Raw genomic sequence first — 16753 nt, 5'->3', positions numbered from 1 at the left:
ACTTGCTCAAGGTTTCACCGCTGTAGACAAACAAAGATGCTCCTCCCACAATTTTACTGTAATATTTGAAGTATGCATGCATATATACATGCATATAAGCCCAATAAGAAATGAAATCCTTGAAAACTTCATCCTTAAACAGAACACACACACACACACACACATACACACACACAAAATAGAAGTAATGGATGTGTAAAAATGCTTTATTTTTAGGATGAGCGAGGAAGACTGATGCGAAGAACAATAATGCGCTATGTCAATTTAGCATTCGTGTTTACAATGACGTCTATTAGCCCATGTGTGAAGAAAAGATTTCCTACTATAGATCACTTAGTAGAGGCTGGTAAGAATCATATGAAAATTTATATTATATGATATTAAAAATATTGTATTTCAAATAATTGATCTAATCGGGAGGTTTTAGGAACAACTTTGCTGAAAATGACTAAGCTTGGCAGTCCTGTTGTTCATGTATAGATGCATGGAATTTTTTCATCCTAGAATAAAAATTAATACGATTGATGTTAAAATTTCATTATGAAATTCAAATAGACACTATTATTGCATCTCATCTCCAAATGCGATACAATTTACAGATCGTGTGTGTGTGTGTGTGTGTGTTTGATGATAGAAGTGAACTGTATGAGAGATGGATATGATTTGAAATGAAAGGATGCAGGCATTTGAAAAGGATGTTGTTCTCTTGCCAACAAAGAAAGAAAGAAGAAACTGTGTTAGGGCAGGGAAACTATGGCTTGGTATATCTAAATCAACTAATATTTTTAATACATAGCAGTAGATTTAAGCTGTGCTAAAAAAGTGTTTTTAATTAGTATATAGTGTGCTGTTTTATCACAAATTGTGCTGCATTTTTTTCAGGAAGTTGAGAAAGTTGTTGCACCATGTAAAGGATAATAGTATTGTTGGAAAAGTCATTAGCGTGTTGCCCAGATATGACAATAGTGAATTGAGGAGAGCAGAGATAATGAATAGTAACTTGTGTGAGTTGTGTGAGGCAAAGGGAATTCGATTTGTAAATCTACAGAGTGAATTTGAAGGAAAGTAGTCAGACTGGAGAGAGGTGTGGTATAGCAGCTAGAATAAAAAATGTTGGTGCTGGTAGAATGTCCTCAAAGACACAAGGATTATGTTTGTATACACAAATGTAAGGAGTATTTGAAACAAAAGAGCTGAGTTTGTTGCATTGATTGAGTCATTATGTCCAAAGATAATTGGAATAAGTGAAACCTGGTTGACTGAGGAGGATGTGATGTCAGGAATAGAAACAGAAGGATATATAATTTTCCAGAAGGATAGAAATGTGGAAAAACGAGGAAGAGTGATGTTAATGATTGCAGAGGAATTGTGTCCACAAAATGTAAAAGTTGATAGTACACGCACAGATTGAAACTCTGTGCATGCACTACCAACTGATAGGATGCTGCATCATCCTGGCCTATAACAGCATGTTATCATTGATAGGATGCTGTTATAGACCAGGTAATGTAGAAAATACTGACGTCAAAATGTTTAGACATATTGGTTGGGCATGTAAATAGAAGGTGATCCTCATGGGAGATGTTAATTACAGGAATATAGCATAGAAGGAGGAGGTAGTGTAGGGGAACCCAGAGAGTGAGTTTGTGAGAGTGATGGTACCCGAGGCTTTAATGATTTGGATTTGGTGATAACTTCACTGGATGCAGTTGGTGAGAGTGATCATGAGGTATTTCTTTGGGAAGTGATGAAACAATAAAAGGTTACTGTCAGAAATGGATATATGTGGAAGTATAAAGCATGTGATTATAAGAAGCCCTGTAGTCAGTTAGCATCACTACATTGGGTAAATGAGCTGAGCAGAACAGATGTTGACAGTGCATGGAAACTCACAAGGCAGTATCTGACAAAAGCAATGTATAACATACCAAGGGTTAAGTGAGTAAATAGAGTAGGAGTGAAATGGATGAACAAGGAATTCAAGCAAACTGTGCTGGAAAAGAAAATGCTATGGAGGAGATGCAAGATAGTTGCTGGTGATCGGATCCATTAAGAGTATAAAGTGCAAGCTAGAAAGGTGATAAGGATGGTAAAGAATGAAAAGGTGCAGTATGAGAGGAGATTGGCTGGTCATGCCAAGTTTAATTCAAGGGAATTTTTCTGCTATATGGCAAGCAAGAGTAAGAATAATTATGGCAGGTCGACACTGGCGGATAGTCATGACAGAAGAATAACAGTTGCAAAGGATGTAGTGGAATTATTGAACAAGCACTTTATCAGCATATATCATGCTGGTGTAAATGATACAGTGCAATGTATAGAAGGGAGGCAAGTATTAAGGAGAACGGAAGTGAAAGAACCAGAGGTTTATTCAGATGTTGGTTGGGTTAGGTGTTAATATGGATGTGGGAATATATGACATATCATCACGTATTCTTAAGGAATGTGCACAACAGTTGGCTATGCCCCTTGACCTGGTTATTTAATGAAAGTCTTGCAGTGGGTAGGGTTACTAAGGAGGCAGAAAGAAGGCAAATAGTACCAGTCCACAAGCATGGTTCTAGGACAGAAGTTTCCAATCATAGACCAGTCTGTGCAAGTACAGTTTTAGTTGAGGTGTTGAAAAGATTGGTTAGTAATAAAATACAGGATTGGGTTGAGAGATATAACATTCTTTATGATGGTCAGCATGGATTTCTAAAGGGGTAAAGGTCTTGTTTTTGGAATTTACTTGTATTTTATAAGGTAATGAGGGTGTTAGATATGGAAGAATCATATACAGTGATGTTCTTGGGCTTTGCAAATGAGTTTGATAGATGTGGGTTGCATAGCTGGGAGGAAAAGAGGTGATATGATGGAGATGGTTAAGATAGAGGATCTTATCAGATTAATCCAGAGGGAATTTTAAAAAGAGTAAAAGGGGAGAGGGGAAAAACCAAAAGCCATGTAAGAGTGTGGTGAAGAGGGGTGTGAGGAGTAGATTTTTTTACATGAAAAATTGTCAGTGAATGGAAAGCATTATCAAAATGTGTTGTTAATACAAGGAATGTTAAGAATTTTAAGATTTGGAATGATAAATATATTGTCAGTTGAATGAACCTCCCACGATGAGTTTCCCTTCTCCATGAATGATGCAATAATAATAATAAAACAGAGCTTCTGTAACTCGGTTAGTTTCAATGAAGCCCTTTGGTTGGAAGGTCTGGTTTCGAATCCTGTTCTATGAATCAAAGAACCTTTATCAGGGCTTTTACAGTTAACATACACAATTTACACACAGAAATATGCATTTATTCATCAGACTAAACACGTCATGGACCTTTAAAACTGGTATGTAGCAGAAACTTTTTCTGCTCTGTTATAAGGTACATTATAACTAGACTAGAAATGATGATGAGAGGAATCTTTATATGGGCTTTTTCAATTGAAGGTGAGTTAGCTGATCTCAGACGGAGGCAGCAAGGTTTTTTTTTTCCCTCCTGGAGACTCAGGTTTTTCATCCCATGTACAGACAGATTGGATAATGAGAACACAAGCAATTTACAGGAAAAAAATATTGTTTGTGATGATGGGTAATAGATGTGTATTTGAAGAATTAAATAGTAGGAAAGACGATGAAATGTGTGTGTGTGTGTGTGTGTGTGTGTGTGTGTGTGTGTGTGTGTGTGTGTGTGTGTGTGTGTGTGTGTGTGTGTGTGTGTGTGTGTGTGTGTGTGTAGTGGATAAGAGCTGAGTACCCTCCCAATGAGTCCTTGTACTCCTTGTGGGTGTCATATAATAATAATAATAATAATATATATCATCTTACAGTACATTATACTGTGGATATTTTTATTTTTTTATTTGTATTTTTTCTATTTTTATTTATTTATTATCATCAACAAGACATCATGGAGTCAAGAGACTCATTGTGGAAGGTCCCACTCTTACATGCACAGTTCATCGTACCTTGAATTAAATGCATTCACTGTCCCTGCACTCACCACACTCTCAGGCAGTGTATTTCAATTACCCACCACTTTCATGCAAAAAATTTATTCCCCCCCCCCCCTTGCTCACCTTATACAGCTTCCAGGGATGACCTCTCATTCTCCCCCCTTCTGCCAGATATTCTATGAAAAATCTCATTCACACTAATCTAGTAATTACCCCTTTCCAACTTATATGTCTTGATGATGTCTCCCTTCTTTCTTCTATTCACTAGGCTCTGTAATTTTCATTCTCTGATTCTGTCCTCATATTCCACATTCCAGAGACCAGAAACTAACTTAGTCAATTGTCTCTGGAACCTCTACAACATCTCATCATCCTTTAGAAAGCAGGGCAACCAAATCTGTGAACAAAAATCCATATGCAGCCTGATCAAAGTCTTGTACAGTGGAATTAAAACATCATTACTTTTATATGTCAGTGTTCTCTGCATCATTCCCATAATCTGCTGTGTCGTTGTTATAATTTTAGTAAAATGTCCATGAAATTTCAAACCCCTATCCACCACAATCCACAAATCCTTCATATCCTCCACCTCCTCCAAAATATCTCCACCAATCCTATACTCTGTATCCCTCTTTGCTTTCCAAATTTTAAAATCTTACACTTTGCCACATTAAACTGACATCCCCCGCACACTCGCCCATTCAGACAGTCTGTTTAGGTCTTCTTGCAAAGCTACAACATGCTTTACTTCTCATCACTCTACTCAACCTTGCATCATCTGCAAGCAACTGTGTATCATCATTTAATCCCTTTCCAATATCATTTACATACAAATTTAACAACAATGGCCCCCATAAATGACGTTCTTCTTCTTCTGGGATATCACTCACCTTACAAAACCTGTTGATACTTATTAGACAGCCAATCTCCAATCCAGTGCACTAATCTACTATCCAACCTCATCTGTTCCAATTTAACTACTAGTTTGTTGTGTGGCAGTCTATTGAAAGCCTTTGCAAAATTTAAATATACTACTGTATAAGCATACCCCTTTGTCTAATGTATTCATCACCTTGTTATAATAAGTATGCAAATTGCTAAAACGTGATCTTCCTTTAGCAAACCCATGATGTCCATAAAAGAGAATTCTACTGCTGTCCACCCAGCTCTGAATCCTTGTCCTCACTAGCTTCTCCAAAACTTTGACCATAACTCCACACAACCATACTGGCCTGTAATTTGAAGCCTTAGTCTTATCTCCTTTTATGAAGTGGAACAATTTTGCCATTTTTCCATTTCTTTGGGACCTGGGTTAATCTAAGACTCATATTAAAAATGTACATTAAAGCTGTTGTTAACTCCCTGGAACATTTCCTCAAGAGATGTGTTGATATACCACCATGACCCATGGTTTTGTTGACATCAAGTGTACTCAATTCCTCGTATACCTCCTGCTCACTCATCATCATTGGTTCCTCCCCTATTCCCACTGCTCTCAAATTATGCATTATGTTACAATCACAGATGGAATACTTTTATAAACTGCTCATTAAACATCTCTAATATATCCTCCTCAGTGTTTATCATTTGCTCATCATCACTGACCAATATCATTCTCCCATAATCATTCCTTCTTCTACTGACCACATATTGAAAAAACTCCCTAGGATTTCTTTTAGTATCATTTGCTAACTGCTGGTCATAACCCCACATTTGCTATCCTTACTAAGTGTGTCACCTTACTTGCTTGCTCTTTGTACTCCTCATGTAACTGATTATCTCCACTCATCTTGTACTGCCTACACAGTCTGTTTCCTTCTAGATTGCACACTTCACCTCTTCAGTCATCCATTTTACAAATCTCCTGACCTTTCGAATACACTATCATTGCCTCTACCAGATAATTTCTGACTAGAGACCAAGCAGCATTAATTTCTTTCCCATTCAATTCCTTATTTCATGATATCGCCTGCAAGTTGCCTGCTGAGTTTGCCATAATCACCTGCCTTATAGTTTCACTTTAATTCTTTCTCATAAAAGTCCTGATATCACTGGCTATCACCCATATGATAACTTCATGGTCACTTTCATCACTGGAGAAGATGTGACATTTCATTTACAACAATATCTTCTGATGAGATAATCAAATCCAAGACCCTTGATCTACTTGTGGCTTCTGTTCTACTTAAGATAGTTGTCTCTTAAAAACTCAAGAAATTCATTCACTTTGGTTCGTGATGCCATCTCTTCATTCCAGTCTATATATTACCATAATTGAAATTGCCCATAATGATCACCCTTTACTTATTAGCCAGATCAATTTGTCTAAACATTGCATTCTCACTACCTTCCACGTTACTAGGTCTATAACAACACCCTACTAAACATTTCATCCTGTTCTTCACATAATACTGCTTCAAAATGACTATCAGTATATGCTCCTTGCATCTAGACTCTAGATGGGTACAACTCCTCTGCCATCAGAGGAGTTGTTAAATAACACTCCTCCTTCTCCCTTTTTACTTTATCTGTCTTCACAAAAGATGACATATCCTTCCATCTCTTTTTATTATTATTATTTTTTAATGCATAATCCAGAAACTATTCTTTAGATACCAAACATGAAACTTTTTTCAAGCCACTTCAAGATTCCAATAAGTGGGGCCTCACTTATTGGAATAAGTGGTCTCACACCAGAAGTGAAATTCATGTCCCATGAAAAAACTCTCTCTCTCTCTCTCTCTCTCTCTCTCCTCTTAAAATAGAGCCTGAGTAATGGAGAGCAAGTATGCCAACCACTTTGCAAACAAGGTTGCCAGTTAGTCTTGTTTTAATCCTTTATTATGTGTAAGCAAACAAAGTTTATTTTCATGAATAGACTAATTGTATTTAGAGGCTTGACTTCACAAGTAGCCAAGTCATGAAGATACTGTAGATACAAACTTGGTTTGCTTATGTTTGGGTAAAGGATTAAAACAAGAATGTATTTTGTCTGGGATGATATACATTGTAACCTAGTGAAGAAACTTTCTACCACTCTCTGTGATCTAGAGCAGCGCTTCCCAAACTGTGGGCCACGGCACCCCTTGGAGGCCATAGGTTTTGCTGAGGGGGGCCGTGAAATAATGAAAACAAATTTAAAATGTTTTAAGACTAAGTAGATTTTTTTTTAATCTTAAAAGAAACATTTAATTTTTATTATTTATTATTTATTTTTTGTTATTTTTTATATTTTAATGGAAAAATTCACACATTGGTGTTGGTTCACAAATTTTGCTGCTTGCGTATTTTGGCGCTTAATGAATATTAGTAAATATATGCATATAAATTTGAAATGAAACTTATTCATATAAGTTTCATTTCAAAGGTATTGATAAGAAACACAAAAAAGATTACAAATGCAAAATCTTGAATATAAATTGTATTGAATATAAATACAATAAATATTATAATAATATATGTCTATATTATGATTTTTTTTTCAATGGGGGGGGCTGTGAAATATTTTAGTTATTCCAAAGGGACCCTTGGCATCCATAAGTTTGGGAAGCACTGATCTAGAGTATGTTATTAACACCCCTACTGGCTGAGGTGGATAAATAGTGAGACCGAATTGCAATTTTTATCCATGTTATTCAATAGGTGTTACAGAATCGTATCCAGATTTAGCTGGACGTATATAGATAGACGCCCTGGCCGGTTGGGGGGTTAATATAGTAAGTAATACATCATTTAATACTTGTATAAGGAAAATATATAAATATAAATTGAACCTCATTATTGTTATGAATCTATCTCCCATTGATGAAACTCTGATTGAGTTCAAAACTAGTCCGAGTTGTAAGTCTTGCCATAATGCAGAGCAATATACATTGAAGAGAAGTGTTCTGTGCATTATGGGCTACTGAGGCAATAGATGTGAAGTCAACAGTCTTTGTATACAAGTATCCTTCTTTTTTATATTATATTTATCTTACAGACGAGAGGTACAAGTATCTATAACACTTCAGTGCCATGTGTGAGGTGCAGATGAGGATTGAGAAAGAAGTAATCTATTGATATTTTTGTTAAAGAGCTGGAGGTTGGAGTTGGAAAACACATTATGAGGAAGAGTGTTCCAGAGTACTGAGTAGATGGGATAGGTAAGGAGAAGGAGAAGCAGGCTCAGTATGTTTGCAGTTGTACTGAATAGGGATGTTTGGCAGCTTCTGCTCTTATTTTAGCAAACCCAGCTGTAAGTGGAGAATCATGTTTGCCAGTTCACTGGAGCAGTGACTGTGGAAGTACCTGTAGAATAGACACAGAGCTGAAACATTGTCTGTGAGATTAGAGACTGAAGTGAATCTGTGAAGAGAAGAATCATTTGAGCTTTTCTGGACAACTCCAAGAATTTTTTGGGAGGTTTTAGACATACTATTGAAATCTGTGAATAGTATTTCATGGATGGCAGATTTGGGATTGTAGGTTAGTAATTGGGTGGTGGGTATAAAATATTGGGTTGGCAAATAAGTTTGTTCGGTTTATGCGTTAGTACAAGTTTACACTGCTTCCTCTGTCGCTATTGTTGCGCTGCCGCGCAATGCTATTGCGCAGTTGAAAGGCGACATTTCACATAACCTTTCAGTGAATTTTTGTTCAGTCTACTTCAGTTTATGCCAAAAGTGGTTTGCCAAATTCCGTTCTAGAGATTTCGACATCAGTGATGTGCCTGTCGCCCGACCGAGGTTGATTCAAGTGTTGTGAAGGATATTGTCGACAAAAATCTGTCACAAACAGTGCGGGAGATTGCTGCAGTACTGAACATATCTCATACAAGCATTGAGAACCATTTGCACAAGCTGGGATATGTTTCAAAACTCAATGTTTGGGTGCCGCATGAATTGACTGAGGCCAATATGACTGCTCACATATCCATCTGTGATTCGCTGCGATGTTGCCAAGAAAATTACCCATTTTTGAAGCGAATGATTACGGGAGATGAAAAATGGGTCATGTACGATAACGTAGTACATAAAAGATAATGGGGCACAAGATCAAACCACTGCAAACAACCTCGAAAGTGGGATTGCACCCAAAGAAGATCGTGCTCTCTGTGTGGTGGGATTATGAAGGTGTTGTCCACTATGAGGTGTTACCTTCAGTCAGAACGATTGATTCAACTGTCTATTGCTCACAGCTAACGCAACTGGCCCATGCAATTAGCACAAAACATCCTGAATTGGCAAATGAGAAAGGAGTTGTCTTTCATCACGACAATGCCAGACCTCGCACATCATTAACAACCTGGAGTAAATTGTTACGTCTTGGCTGGGATGTTTTGCCGCATCCTCTGTATTCACCAGACCTGGCACCTTCCGATTGCCACTTATTCCAATCGTTGCAGAATTGTCTGAACGGGAAAACCTTCGTTAATGAGGAGGCTGTCAAAAGACACCTGGATCAGTTTTTCGCCAGTAAACCTCAGGAGTTTTATGAACGTGGCATAATGAAGTTGGTGGACAGATATCAAGAGGTCATTGATAAAGAGGGTCAATATATAACTGACTTGTATGTATTATATATATTAAATAAAATGTGTTTCATTCCACTCTGAAAAACCAAACAAACTTATTTGCCAACCTGTTAAATTGTGAATGAAGAATTTTATGATTATTAATACTTCATTCATGATTTAACATAAATTGCATATCCTGAGCTAATTTTGCTCCTAAGTAAATTCTAATTTAAATACTTATTGTTATTTTTTTTTTATTGAAATAATAATTGTAATTTTTTTTAGTTATTTATTCTGTAAAAATTCATTATATAATTTGTAAATGTATCCTAAGTGGACTGTAATGTGTGCATTTTATTTATTGTAAATGAAAGTGAAAGTAAATTTAAGAAATTCTGCCAATGAAATTTGATTGGCTGTTGTCAAGGAAACGGAGTTAATTTTAGATTGCGTGGAGCGTGAGCTACGGTATTCGAAGGGAGAAGGAGTTGATATGAGCTGGACTGGCTAGAACCGGATTTTGGCAGGAAGAATGAAGATATTTTATTGGAAAATGAAAGTAAACAGGGGAGAAGCATTCAGGACAGCATGGAGTGAAGTAATGGATGGCAGTAAAGGAAATTTGGAAATGCCATAAATAAATTAAGAAGGGACCGGGAAATTAATAGGCAATTAGGAATATTTCTATGGAATTCTAAAATTACGTCAAATTCCAATTGTTTAGAGGAAGAATAGTGCAAAGCTGAAATTAATGCGTAGAACAAAATAAGGAATAAGTAGATTACCTGAAACGAGTGCGTCAAGACTTGTGAAGCTCTATGTTTAATATTTCAGTTATATAGTGAAGATTCCTTTTGAGTAGTGTTACTTCAAAGTGATAGTTAACTTCAGTTTTAAGTGTGCCTATAGTGAATCCAATGTGCAAAGGATGTAACCCGGTAAGAGCAATCCATATTTTTATATTTCAGCATGAAGAAATAAGAGTTAGCTCCGCCCGATATATCTTAACATTAACTGTGGCGTTCTACTAAAATTAGCCGAAGTATGGAGCTTTAAAGTGTTTCCCCCTTGAAGTGATAACTGCCTCATAATTGAATTAAGTGTTTGTTGACTAAGAGAGAACTAGAGAATTCTACTTTAAGAATATTTACTGTAAGATTCTGTAACATTGAACTGTGTGAACCATTTTTAATTATTCGGAAGAATGTAAAATTGACAGCTGGATGTCTGATGCCTAATGTTTTATGTTTGTTATGAGTATTTGAACTAAGTTGATTTGCATTATCTTGTTTTCAAAGTTATACTTAATGACATTTTATGTAACCCTGCATTAAATGTTTTGTTTTATTGATTCCAATTTGGTGTTTGCCTGATTCTCTTTCATTGCACCGCTCATAAAGTTTATCGGACCTTGCGGAAGCCTTAAATGATAATATTAACCTCGGCCTGTAGAAAAGTGAGATTGCAAAAGTTAGTTGATGATTGATTCCACTATGTTATATAGACTAATCTGAATATATGGGGTGGTCCAGGATAATATAAATTTCTCTATATTTGGATCAGTAATCAACCAACAATTAATAATAAAATGGATAATTTAAATAAAAATAACGTTCCAACAAGATGGCGGATTCATAGCCAGGATGTATGACACAACAAACCCGATAGCTTCTTGAATGTTTTAGAGGATGAGGAAGCTACTGATGTGGTGTGATGTGTATATTTATGCCAGGAGAGGATGGAGGTATGTGTCTGTTCAAGGAGAAGGATCTCAACTTCTCTGGTGATGTTGATGTATTACTGAGGATTAGGGAAGATGAATTGAGATCCCTTTTGTGAAAAAAAAAAAAAAAAGGCAGAACTGCATTTGATGGCATTGAAAGTGATCAGGTTATCTTTAGCCCACTGGAGGGTGGTATGGAGACAGTGGTTAAGGCACTAGTCATAGATGATTTTGATTCTTGGGGCGTTTGGGAACTACATGGTTCGTTGGAAGAGTAGGATGAATGAAGTGTGCCACCATTGGAAGAAGCTCTGGATAGGATCGATCATGATTGAGACATCATTTATGTATAAGAGGAAAAGGATAAGAGATAGAACTAATGCCTGCGGCACTTCTGTATAGGTGGCAAAAAGCCATTAAATTTCCTAACTTATTGAAATATATATATAATGAAATAAAATAAAGTTAGGAAATTTATATAAATATAAATTGAACCTCATCTAAAAAGTGCTATCTCTCACAAAGGAGACAAACATAAACCATTGGATTTGTTTAAGTTAGGAGAGTAAAGTAAAGTTTCACATTTCTTTATAAAGCCATTCCATGAGGAATCAACTTTTGTGAAGGACTCTTGTCTTGTTCCAATGAACTCTATGTCTAGTGTTGATAGCATGCTCTGCAATTCCACCAGACTGTTCAGGCTCAAGGTATTGAATATAAGACTTGTGTTCTTCTAGCTAAATAAAAGCAGATCTTCCTGTTTGTCCGAAATAAGATAACCCACAAGAACAAGGAATCAAGAGCAAGAAGTCGGTTCCTCATAAAATGGCTTTATTAAGAAATATGTGAAACTTTACTTCACTCTCCTAACTTAAACTGATCAAATGGTCTACAGCTGTCTCCTTTGTGGGAGATGGTACTTTTTAAATCAGCTAATTTTCCTAACTTTATTTTATTTAATTGTATATAATATATATATGTGTATATTATTATTATTATGTGATACCTCCAGGGAGTCCAAAGACTCATCGAGGGAGAGTGTGCCAACAGCGATTAATTTCCTTCCAAACTACTAACCACACTCAAACTTGCTTACCTTTTTGCATGAACCATTAGTAGAGGCTCTACAACTGACCAACCTTTGCTGGCATCTATATATATATATATATACAAGCTCTGTATTACTAAATCTTGGTATTTCTAGCCTAGCTCCCACTGATGAGACCTCAATAAAGGTCGAAACCGGTCTGGGTAGTGGCCCCTTGCCTTTAATACAAAACATCATACATCCCCTTATTGGAGATGTGTTTTGGCATTAAGGGTAAATATTAAGATTAGTGATTGGAGCTTGTTCCACTTCTACCACGAGTTGCCCTGGTCTTGCACTACCTGTAGGATCAGCTTGTCTTGCATCACTTGCAGGCGCAAACTTGACATTTTTGTCTGTTTGCTTACTTGGGAAAAATGGAGTAAAACCAAGTTTAAAATTGCTTGGTATCTTTAACATAATTATACCCAAGGTAAAAATACTTTCTACGTATATATATATATATATATATATACATATGTGTATATATATATATTTAACAAGTTAGGAAATTTAATGACCTTTTTTAGTTATCTTATATTAGCTACTTAGGTGGTGCCTTTTAGAATTGTCAGTTATATTTTGATTAGCTTTTTACGTGTACTGAAGATGACTTTGATATTAGGCGAAAATTATACTAATAAAATAATATTTTACGTGACCTTATGCCAGTATTATAATTTATCTAAATATGTCTACTTACGGTATTTCCTTATTGAAACATATTGATGGTCAATTGTTGATTAACCATTGAGCTTCTAAGTAGCAAAGAAGTTGACTGTTGATAACTGTTATTTTTATAACTCTATTGTTGTTGTCTCTATTATTTTGGAGGGGATTGAGGTTGATAGTTGGATGGTAGACTTTTATCTCCCCTTTTTTGGAATGGGTTGGTTTATATGCTTGCTCCCACATATTGGAATAGGCACCAGCTTAATGTAGACGATTGAATAGATGATAGAGGACAGGTGTTAGATCTGGAGCACAACATTTGAGTATAGTTGGAGAGATGCCATCAGAACCAGAAGACTTTTTAGTATCCAAACTATTTAATTATTTAAATTAAGGGGATATTTCTAGCCAACTGTCATACAAGGCTGAATGCACCAGTTCTCGTCTGATCGCTGAAGTTAAGCAGCGTTTGGCCCGGTCAATACTTGGGAGAGTGATCACCTGGGAACAACGGGTGTAGGTGGCTTTTTGCATCAAACTATAGGCCTATCTGTATGTCAGGTGTTGTGGTTAAGTTGTTGGAGAAGCTTGTGAGAACTAGGATCCAGAGTTGGATTGACAACAATGTTATTATCTTTGATGGACAGCATGGATTTGCTAAAAGGAGGTCATGTTTTAGTAATCTACTTACTTATTACAGAGGAGAAGGATACACGGTGATATACTTGGATTTCGCAAAGGATTTTGATAGAGTATCTCATGATAAGTTGATAGTCAAACTAGAGTAAATGGGGTTGGATATTAGATTAGTGCATTGGATTGGAGAATGGCTATCTGATAGGTATCAACAAGTTATGTATGGGGGTGCAATATCCAGGAAAAGGAAAGTCACTAGTGGAGTGCCTCAGGGATCTGTTTTAGGGCCATTACTATTTAACTTGTATATTAATGATATTGGCGAAGATTTGGATGGAGATATTCAGTTATTTGCAGATGATGCAAAGTTGGGACGAACCATAAAGAGTAGTGAAGATGTTGTGGCCTTACAAGAAGACTTGAATAAATTGAGTGATTGGGCATGGGAATGGGGATGTGAGTTCAGTGTTGCAAAATGTAAGGTTTTAAAATTTGGAAAACAAAGATGGGATGCAGAATTTATGCTTGGTGGGAATATATTGTTGGAGGTAGAGGAAATAAGAGATCTGGGGGTGATAGTGGATAAGGATCTAAAATTTTGGGGGGCAAATCGCTAAAATTGTGAAGACAACACAAAGGCTTCTGGGAATGATGTGGAGGACACTGACGTGTAGAAGTAGGGAGATGAGATTCTTGTTCGTTGTATAAGGCTTTGATTAGGCCACACGTGGATTATTGTGCCTAGATTTGGTCACCGGGTTTTCAGCAGGATGAAGAGATGTTGGAAAAGGTCCAAAGGCGACTGACTAAGGTAGTTTCTGACCTCTGGAATGTTGAGTATGAGGAAGGATTGAGAAGATGTAATTTGCAGAGTCTGGTGGACAGGAGGAAGAGGGGAGATATGATAGAGACCTACAAGTTGGTAAGGGGTTGTTATAGGATCAGTGGTGGAGAAGTTCTACATAGAATAGTGGGAGATCAGGTGAGAACCAGAGATCATCCCTGAAATTGTATAAAGAGTGTGTGAGTAGGGGGAGTGAGAGGCAGGTTTTTTTCGTGCAGAGTTGTGAATGATTGGAATGCCTTGCCTGAGAGTGTGGTGTCTGCAAGGAGTTTGAGTGTGTTTAAGACACGGTATGATGAGATGTGTGTGTGTGTGTGTGTGTGTGTGTGTGTGTGTGTGTGTGTGTGTGTGTGTGTGTGTGTGTGTGTGTGTGTGAGATAAAAGGACCTCCCAGATGAGTCTTTGACTCCATGAGGTCTTGGGGTAATAATGATAATAATAATAATATTTAATCCCACATGATTTCAAAGCCGAATAAGAAACTCTAAGATAGTAATCAAAGAGTTTAACGGCGAATATAGCGAACTATAAAAGTTCGGCCAGTCCAAGCATAAGCAAACACCTGGTGGTACAATAAAGTACAATAAAATAAAGCTACGATCACTGTTCTTAGTATTAGCCCTAATGTCATTATATATCCCTATAATAGGACTAGTAATAGCCCTCATGACATTAGGGCTAACACTAAGCACAATGATCGTAGCTTTATCCACCTTTCTGCGAGTTGCCCGGCATTGTACCACCAGGTGTTTGCTTATGCTTGGACTCGCTGAACTTTTATAGTTCGCTATTTTTGGCATGAAACTCTTTGATTTCTATCTTAGAGTTTCTTATTCGGCTTTGAAATAATGTGGGATTAAATATCCCCTTAATTTAGATAATTTTACATCGTCGAAGTGAAGCCTTTTGGCTCTTTATTTCATCAAACTATTTAATATTTTTCTTATGTTTCTTTGCTAAAAGATCACAGGAAAATTATTTATATAATTATATGGGAGGTGTATTTCATCACCCAGTGTGAAACCAGCACCCTGCTTATTGGAAACCTGAAGTGACTTAAAAAAAATTCCATGATACACCATTTAATACTTGTATAAGGAAAATATTTAAATATAAATTGAACCTCATTATTGTTATGAGTCTACTTCCCATTGATGAAACTTTGATAAGTTCAAAACTGGTCTGAGTTGTAGGGTATCTAGACTTATAAAATTAAATTAAAAATTCAGAAAAATATATAAAATGATAAAAATAGAAAACAAAAAATACTTAGCCCATCCACAGTGCAAAATGTACTATAGGTTTGCAAATAATCTTTCATGGGTGGGAGCAACATAAATAAAAATACAATACTCAGTTACTGGCATGGAAATTAGTGATTTGCTCGAGTTGAAGGAAAAGAGTAATGCCACGGAGGTCAGGTTTATCTTTGAGTGTTGTAACATGGGGGGGGGGGCATCTGGATGAGAGAGAGAGATGCAAGTAAGCAGAAATTTATGTCTGGTGGTCTTTACAGAGGACCAGGCATGGCCTTTTTCATTTGGATACTTCACAATCAAACTTTCTTCACTTATGCTCTGGTAAAGGATTGAAACAACAATAATATAATTTCTTGTATATTATAATTTACTTGGACTGTAATTACTGCAGATTATAAATATTAATATTTTGAACAATTTTCGTCTGTTGGTTTTATCAATGACTTTTTGTAATCATTCAAGTCTATATCTCTTTGAAATCCTCTTCTTTCCTTTTACTTAATTTTGATGTAATAATTGAGTCTATACACGACTGAATTTTTTGGAATCCATTTTGTTTCCTTCATTAGTTTTTTCCCTATAATGTTGTTAAACTTGCTTTTATTATCCCTGCATATATCTTATAGCATGCATTTAATAAACTAATTCTTCAGTAGTTATTTGCAGTCACTAATGGGCAGGGAGATGCAGTATAGAGCTTTTTTCTGTCAATTCAACCATGCTAAAAATTGAATCTATTGAAGACTGGACTTTTTGGAATCATTTCATTCCTTTCATTAGTTTTTCTTTTAACATTGTTAAACTCTCTTTTAATAAGTGTGACACTTATTAAAAGAGAGTGACACTTCCAGGGAATCCAAGGACTCATTTCAGGAGGGCAATCTACTCTGCTTTGCTAAATTCATCTCACCCTCTCCACTGCTACTTAATTCTCATACTACAACACTACTACCATCAACGCCATCTACCATCACCAACAACAGTATTTTTTGTCTGTAAATTGCATGTGTTCTGAAGGCCAATTTGTCTGCAAGCAGGATGAAAACCCAGAGCTGCCAGGAGAAAAAAACCCTGCTATGATTGAGAACACTCCTATTCCATC

At 36.4% G+C, this 16753-nt stretch overlaps 1 protein-coding gene and 1 pseudogene across 1 annotated transcript in view; both read left to right on the top strand.

Moving 5' to 3' along the window:
• The window catches only part of LOC150104937 (uncharacterized), a 352647-nt gene that overhangs the window by 65820 nt on the left and 270074 nt on the right, over window positions 1-16753 (top strand). Inside the window, exon 4 of the mRNA XM_090395091.1 lies at window positions 217-346. Coding sequence (XP_090251217.1) covers window positions 217-346 — 130 coding nt within the window. The remainder of the gene's footprint in view (window positions 1-216; window positions 347-16753) is intronic.
• LOC150104938 (5S ribosomal RNA) lies at window positions 13320-13438 on the top strand (annotated as a pseudogene).

This window comes from Typopeltis vanoorti, chromosome 7 (assembly GCF_054136105.1).
Source record: "Typopeltis vanoorti isolate ZY-2024b chromosome 7, IOZ_Tvanoo_1.0, whole genome shotgun sequence".
NCBI lineage: Eukaryota > Metazoa > Arthropoda > Arachnida > Uropygi > Thelyphonidae > Typopeltis > Typopeltis vanoorti.
Note: the sequence above shows the minus strand (reverse complement) of the source record. Positions and strands in the feature narration are given on the sequence as shown.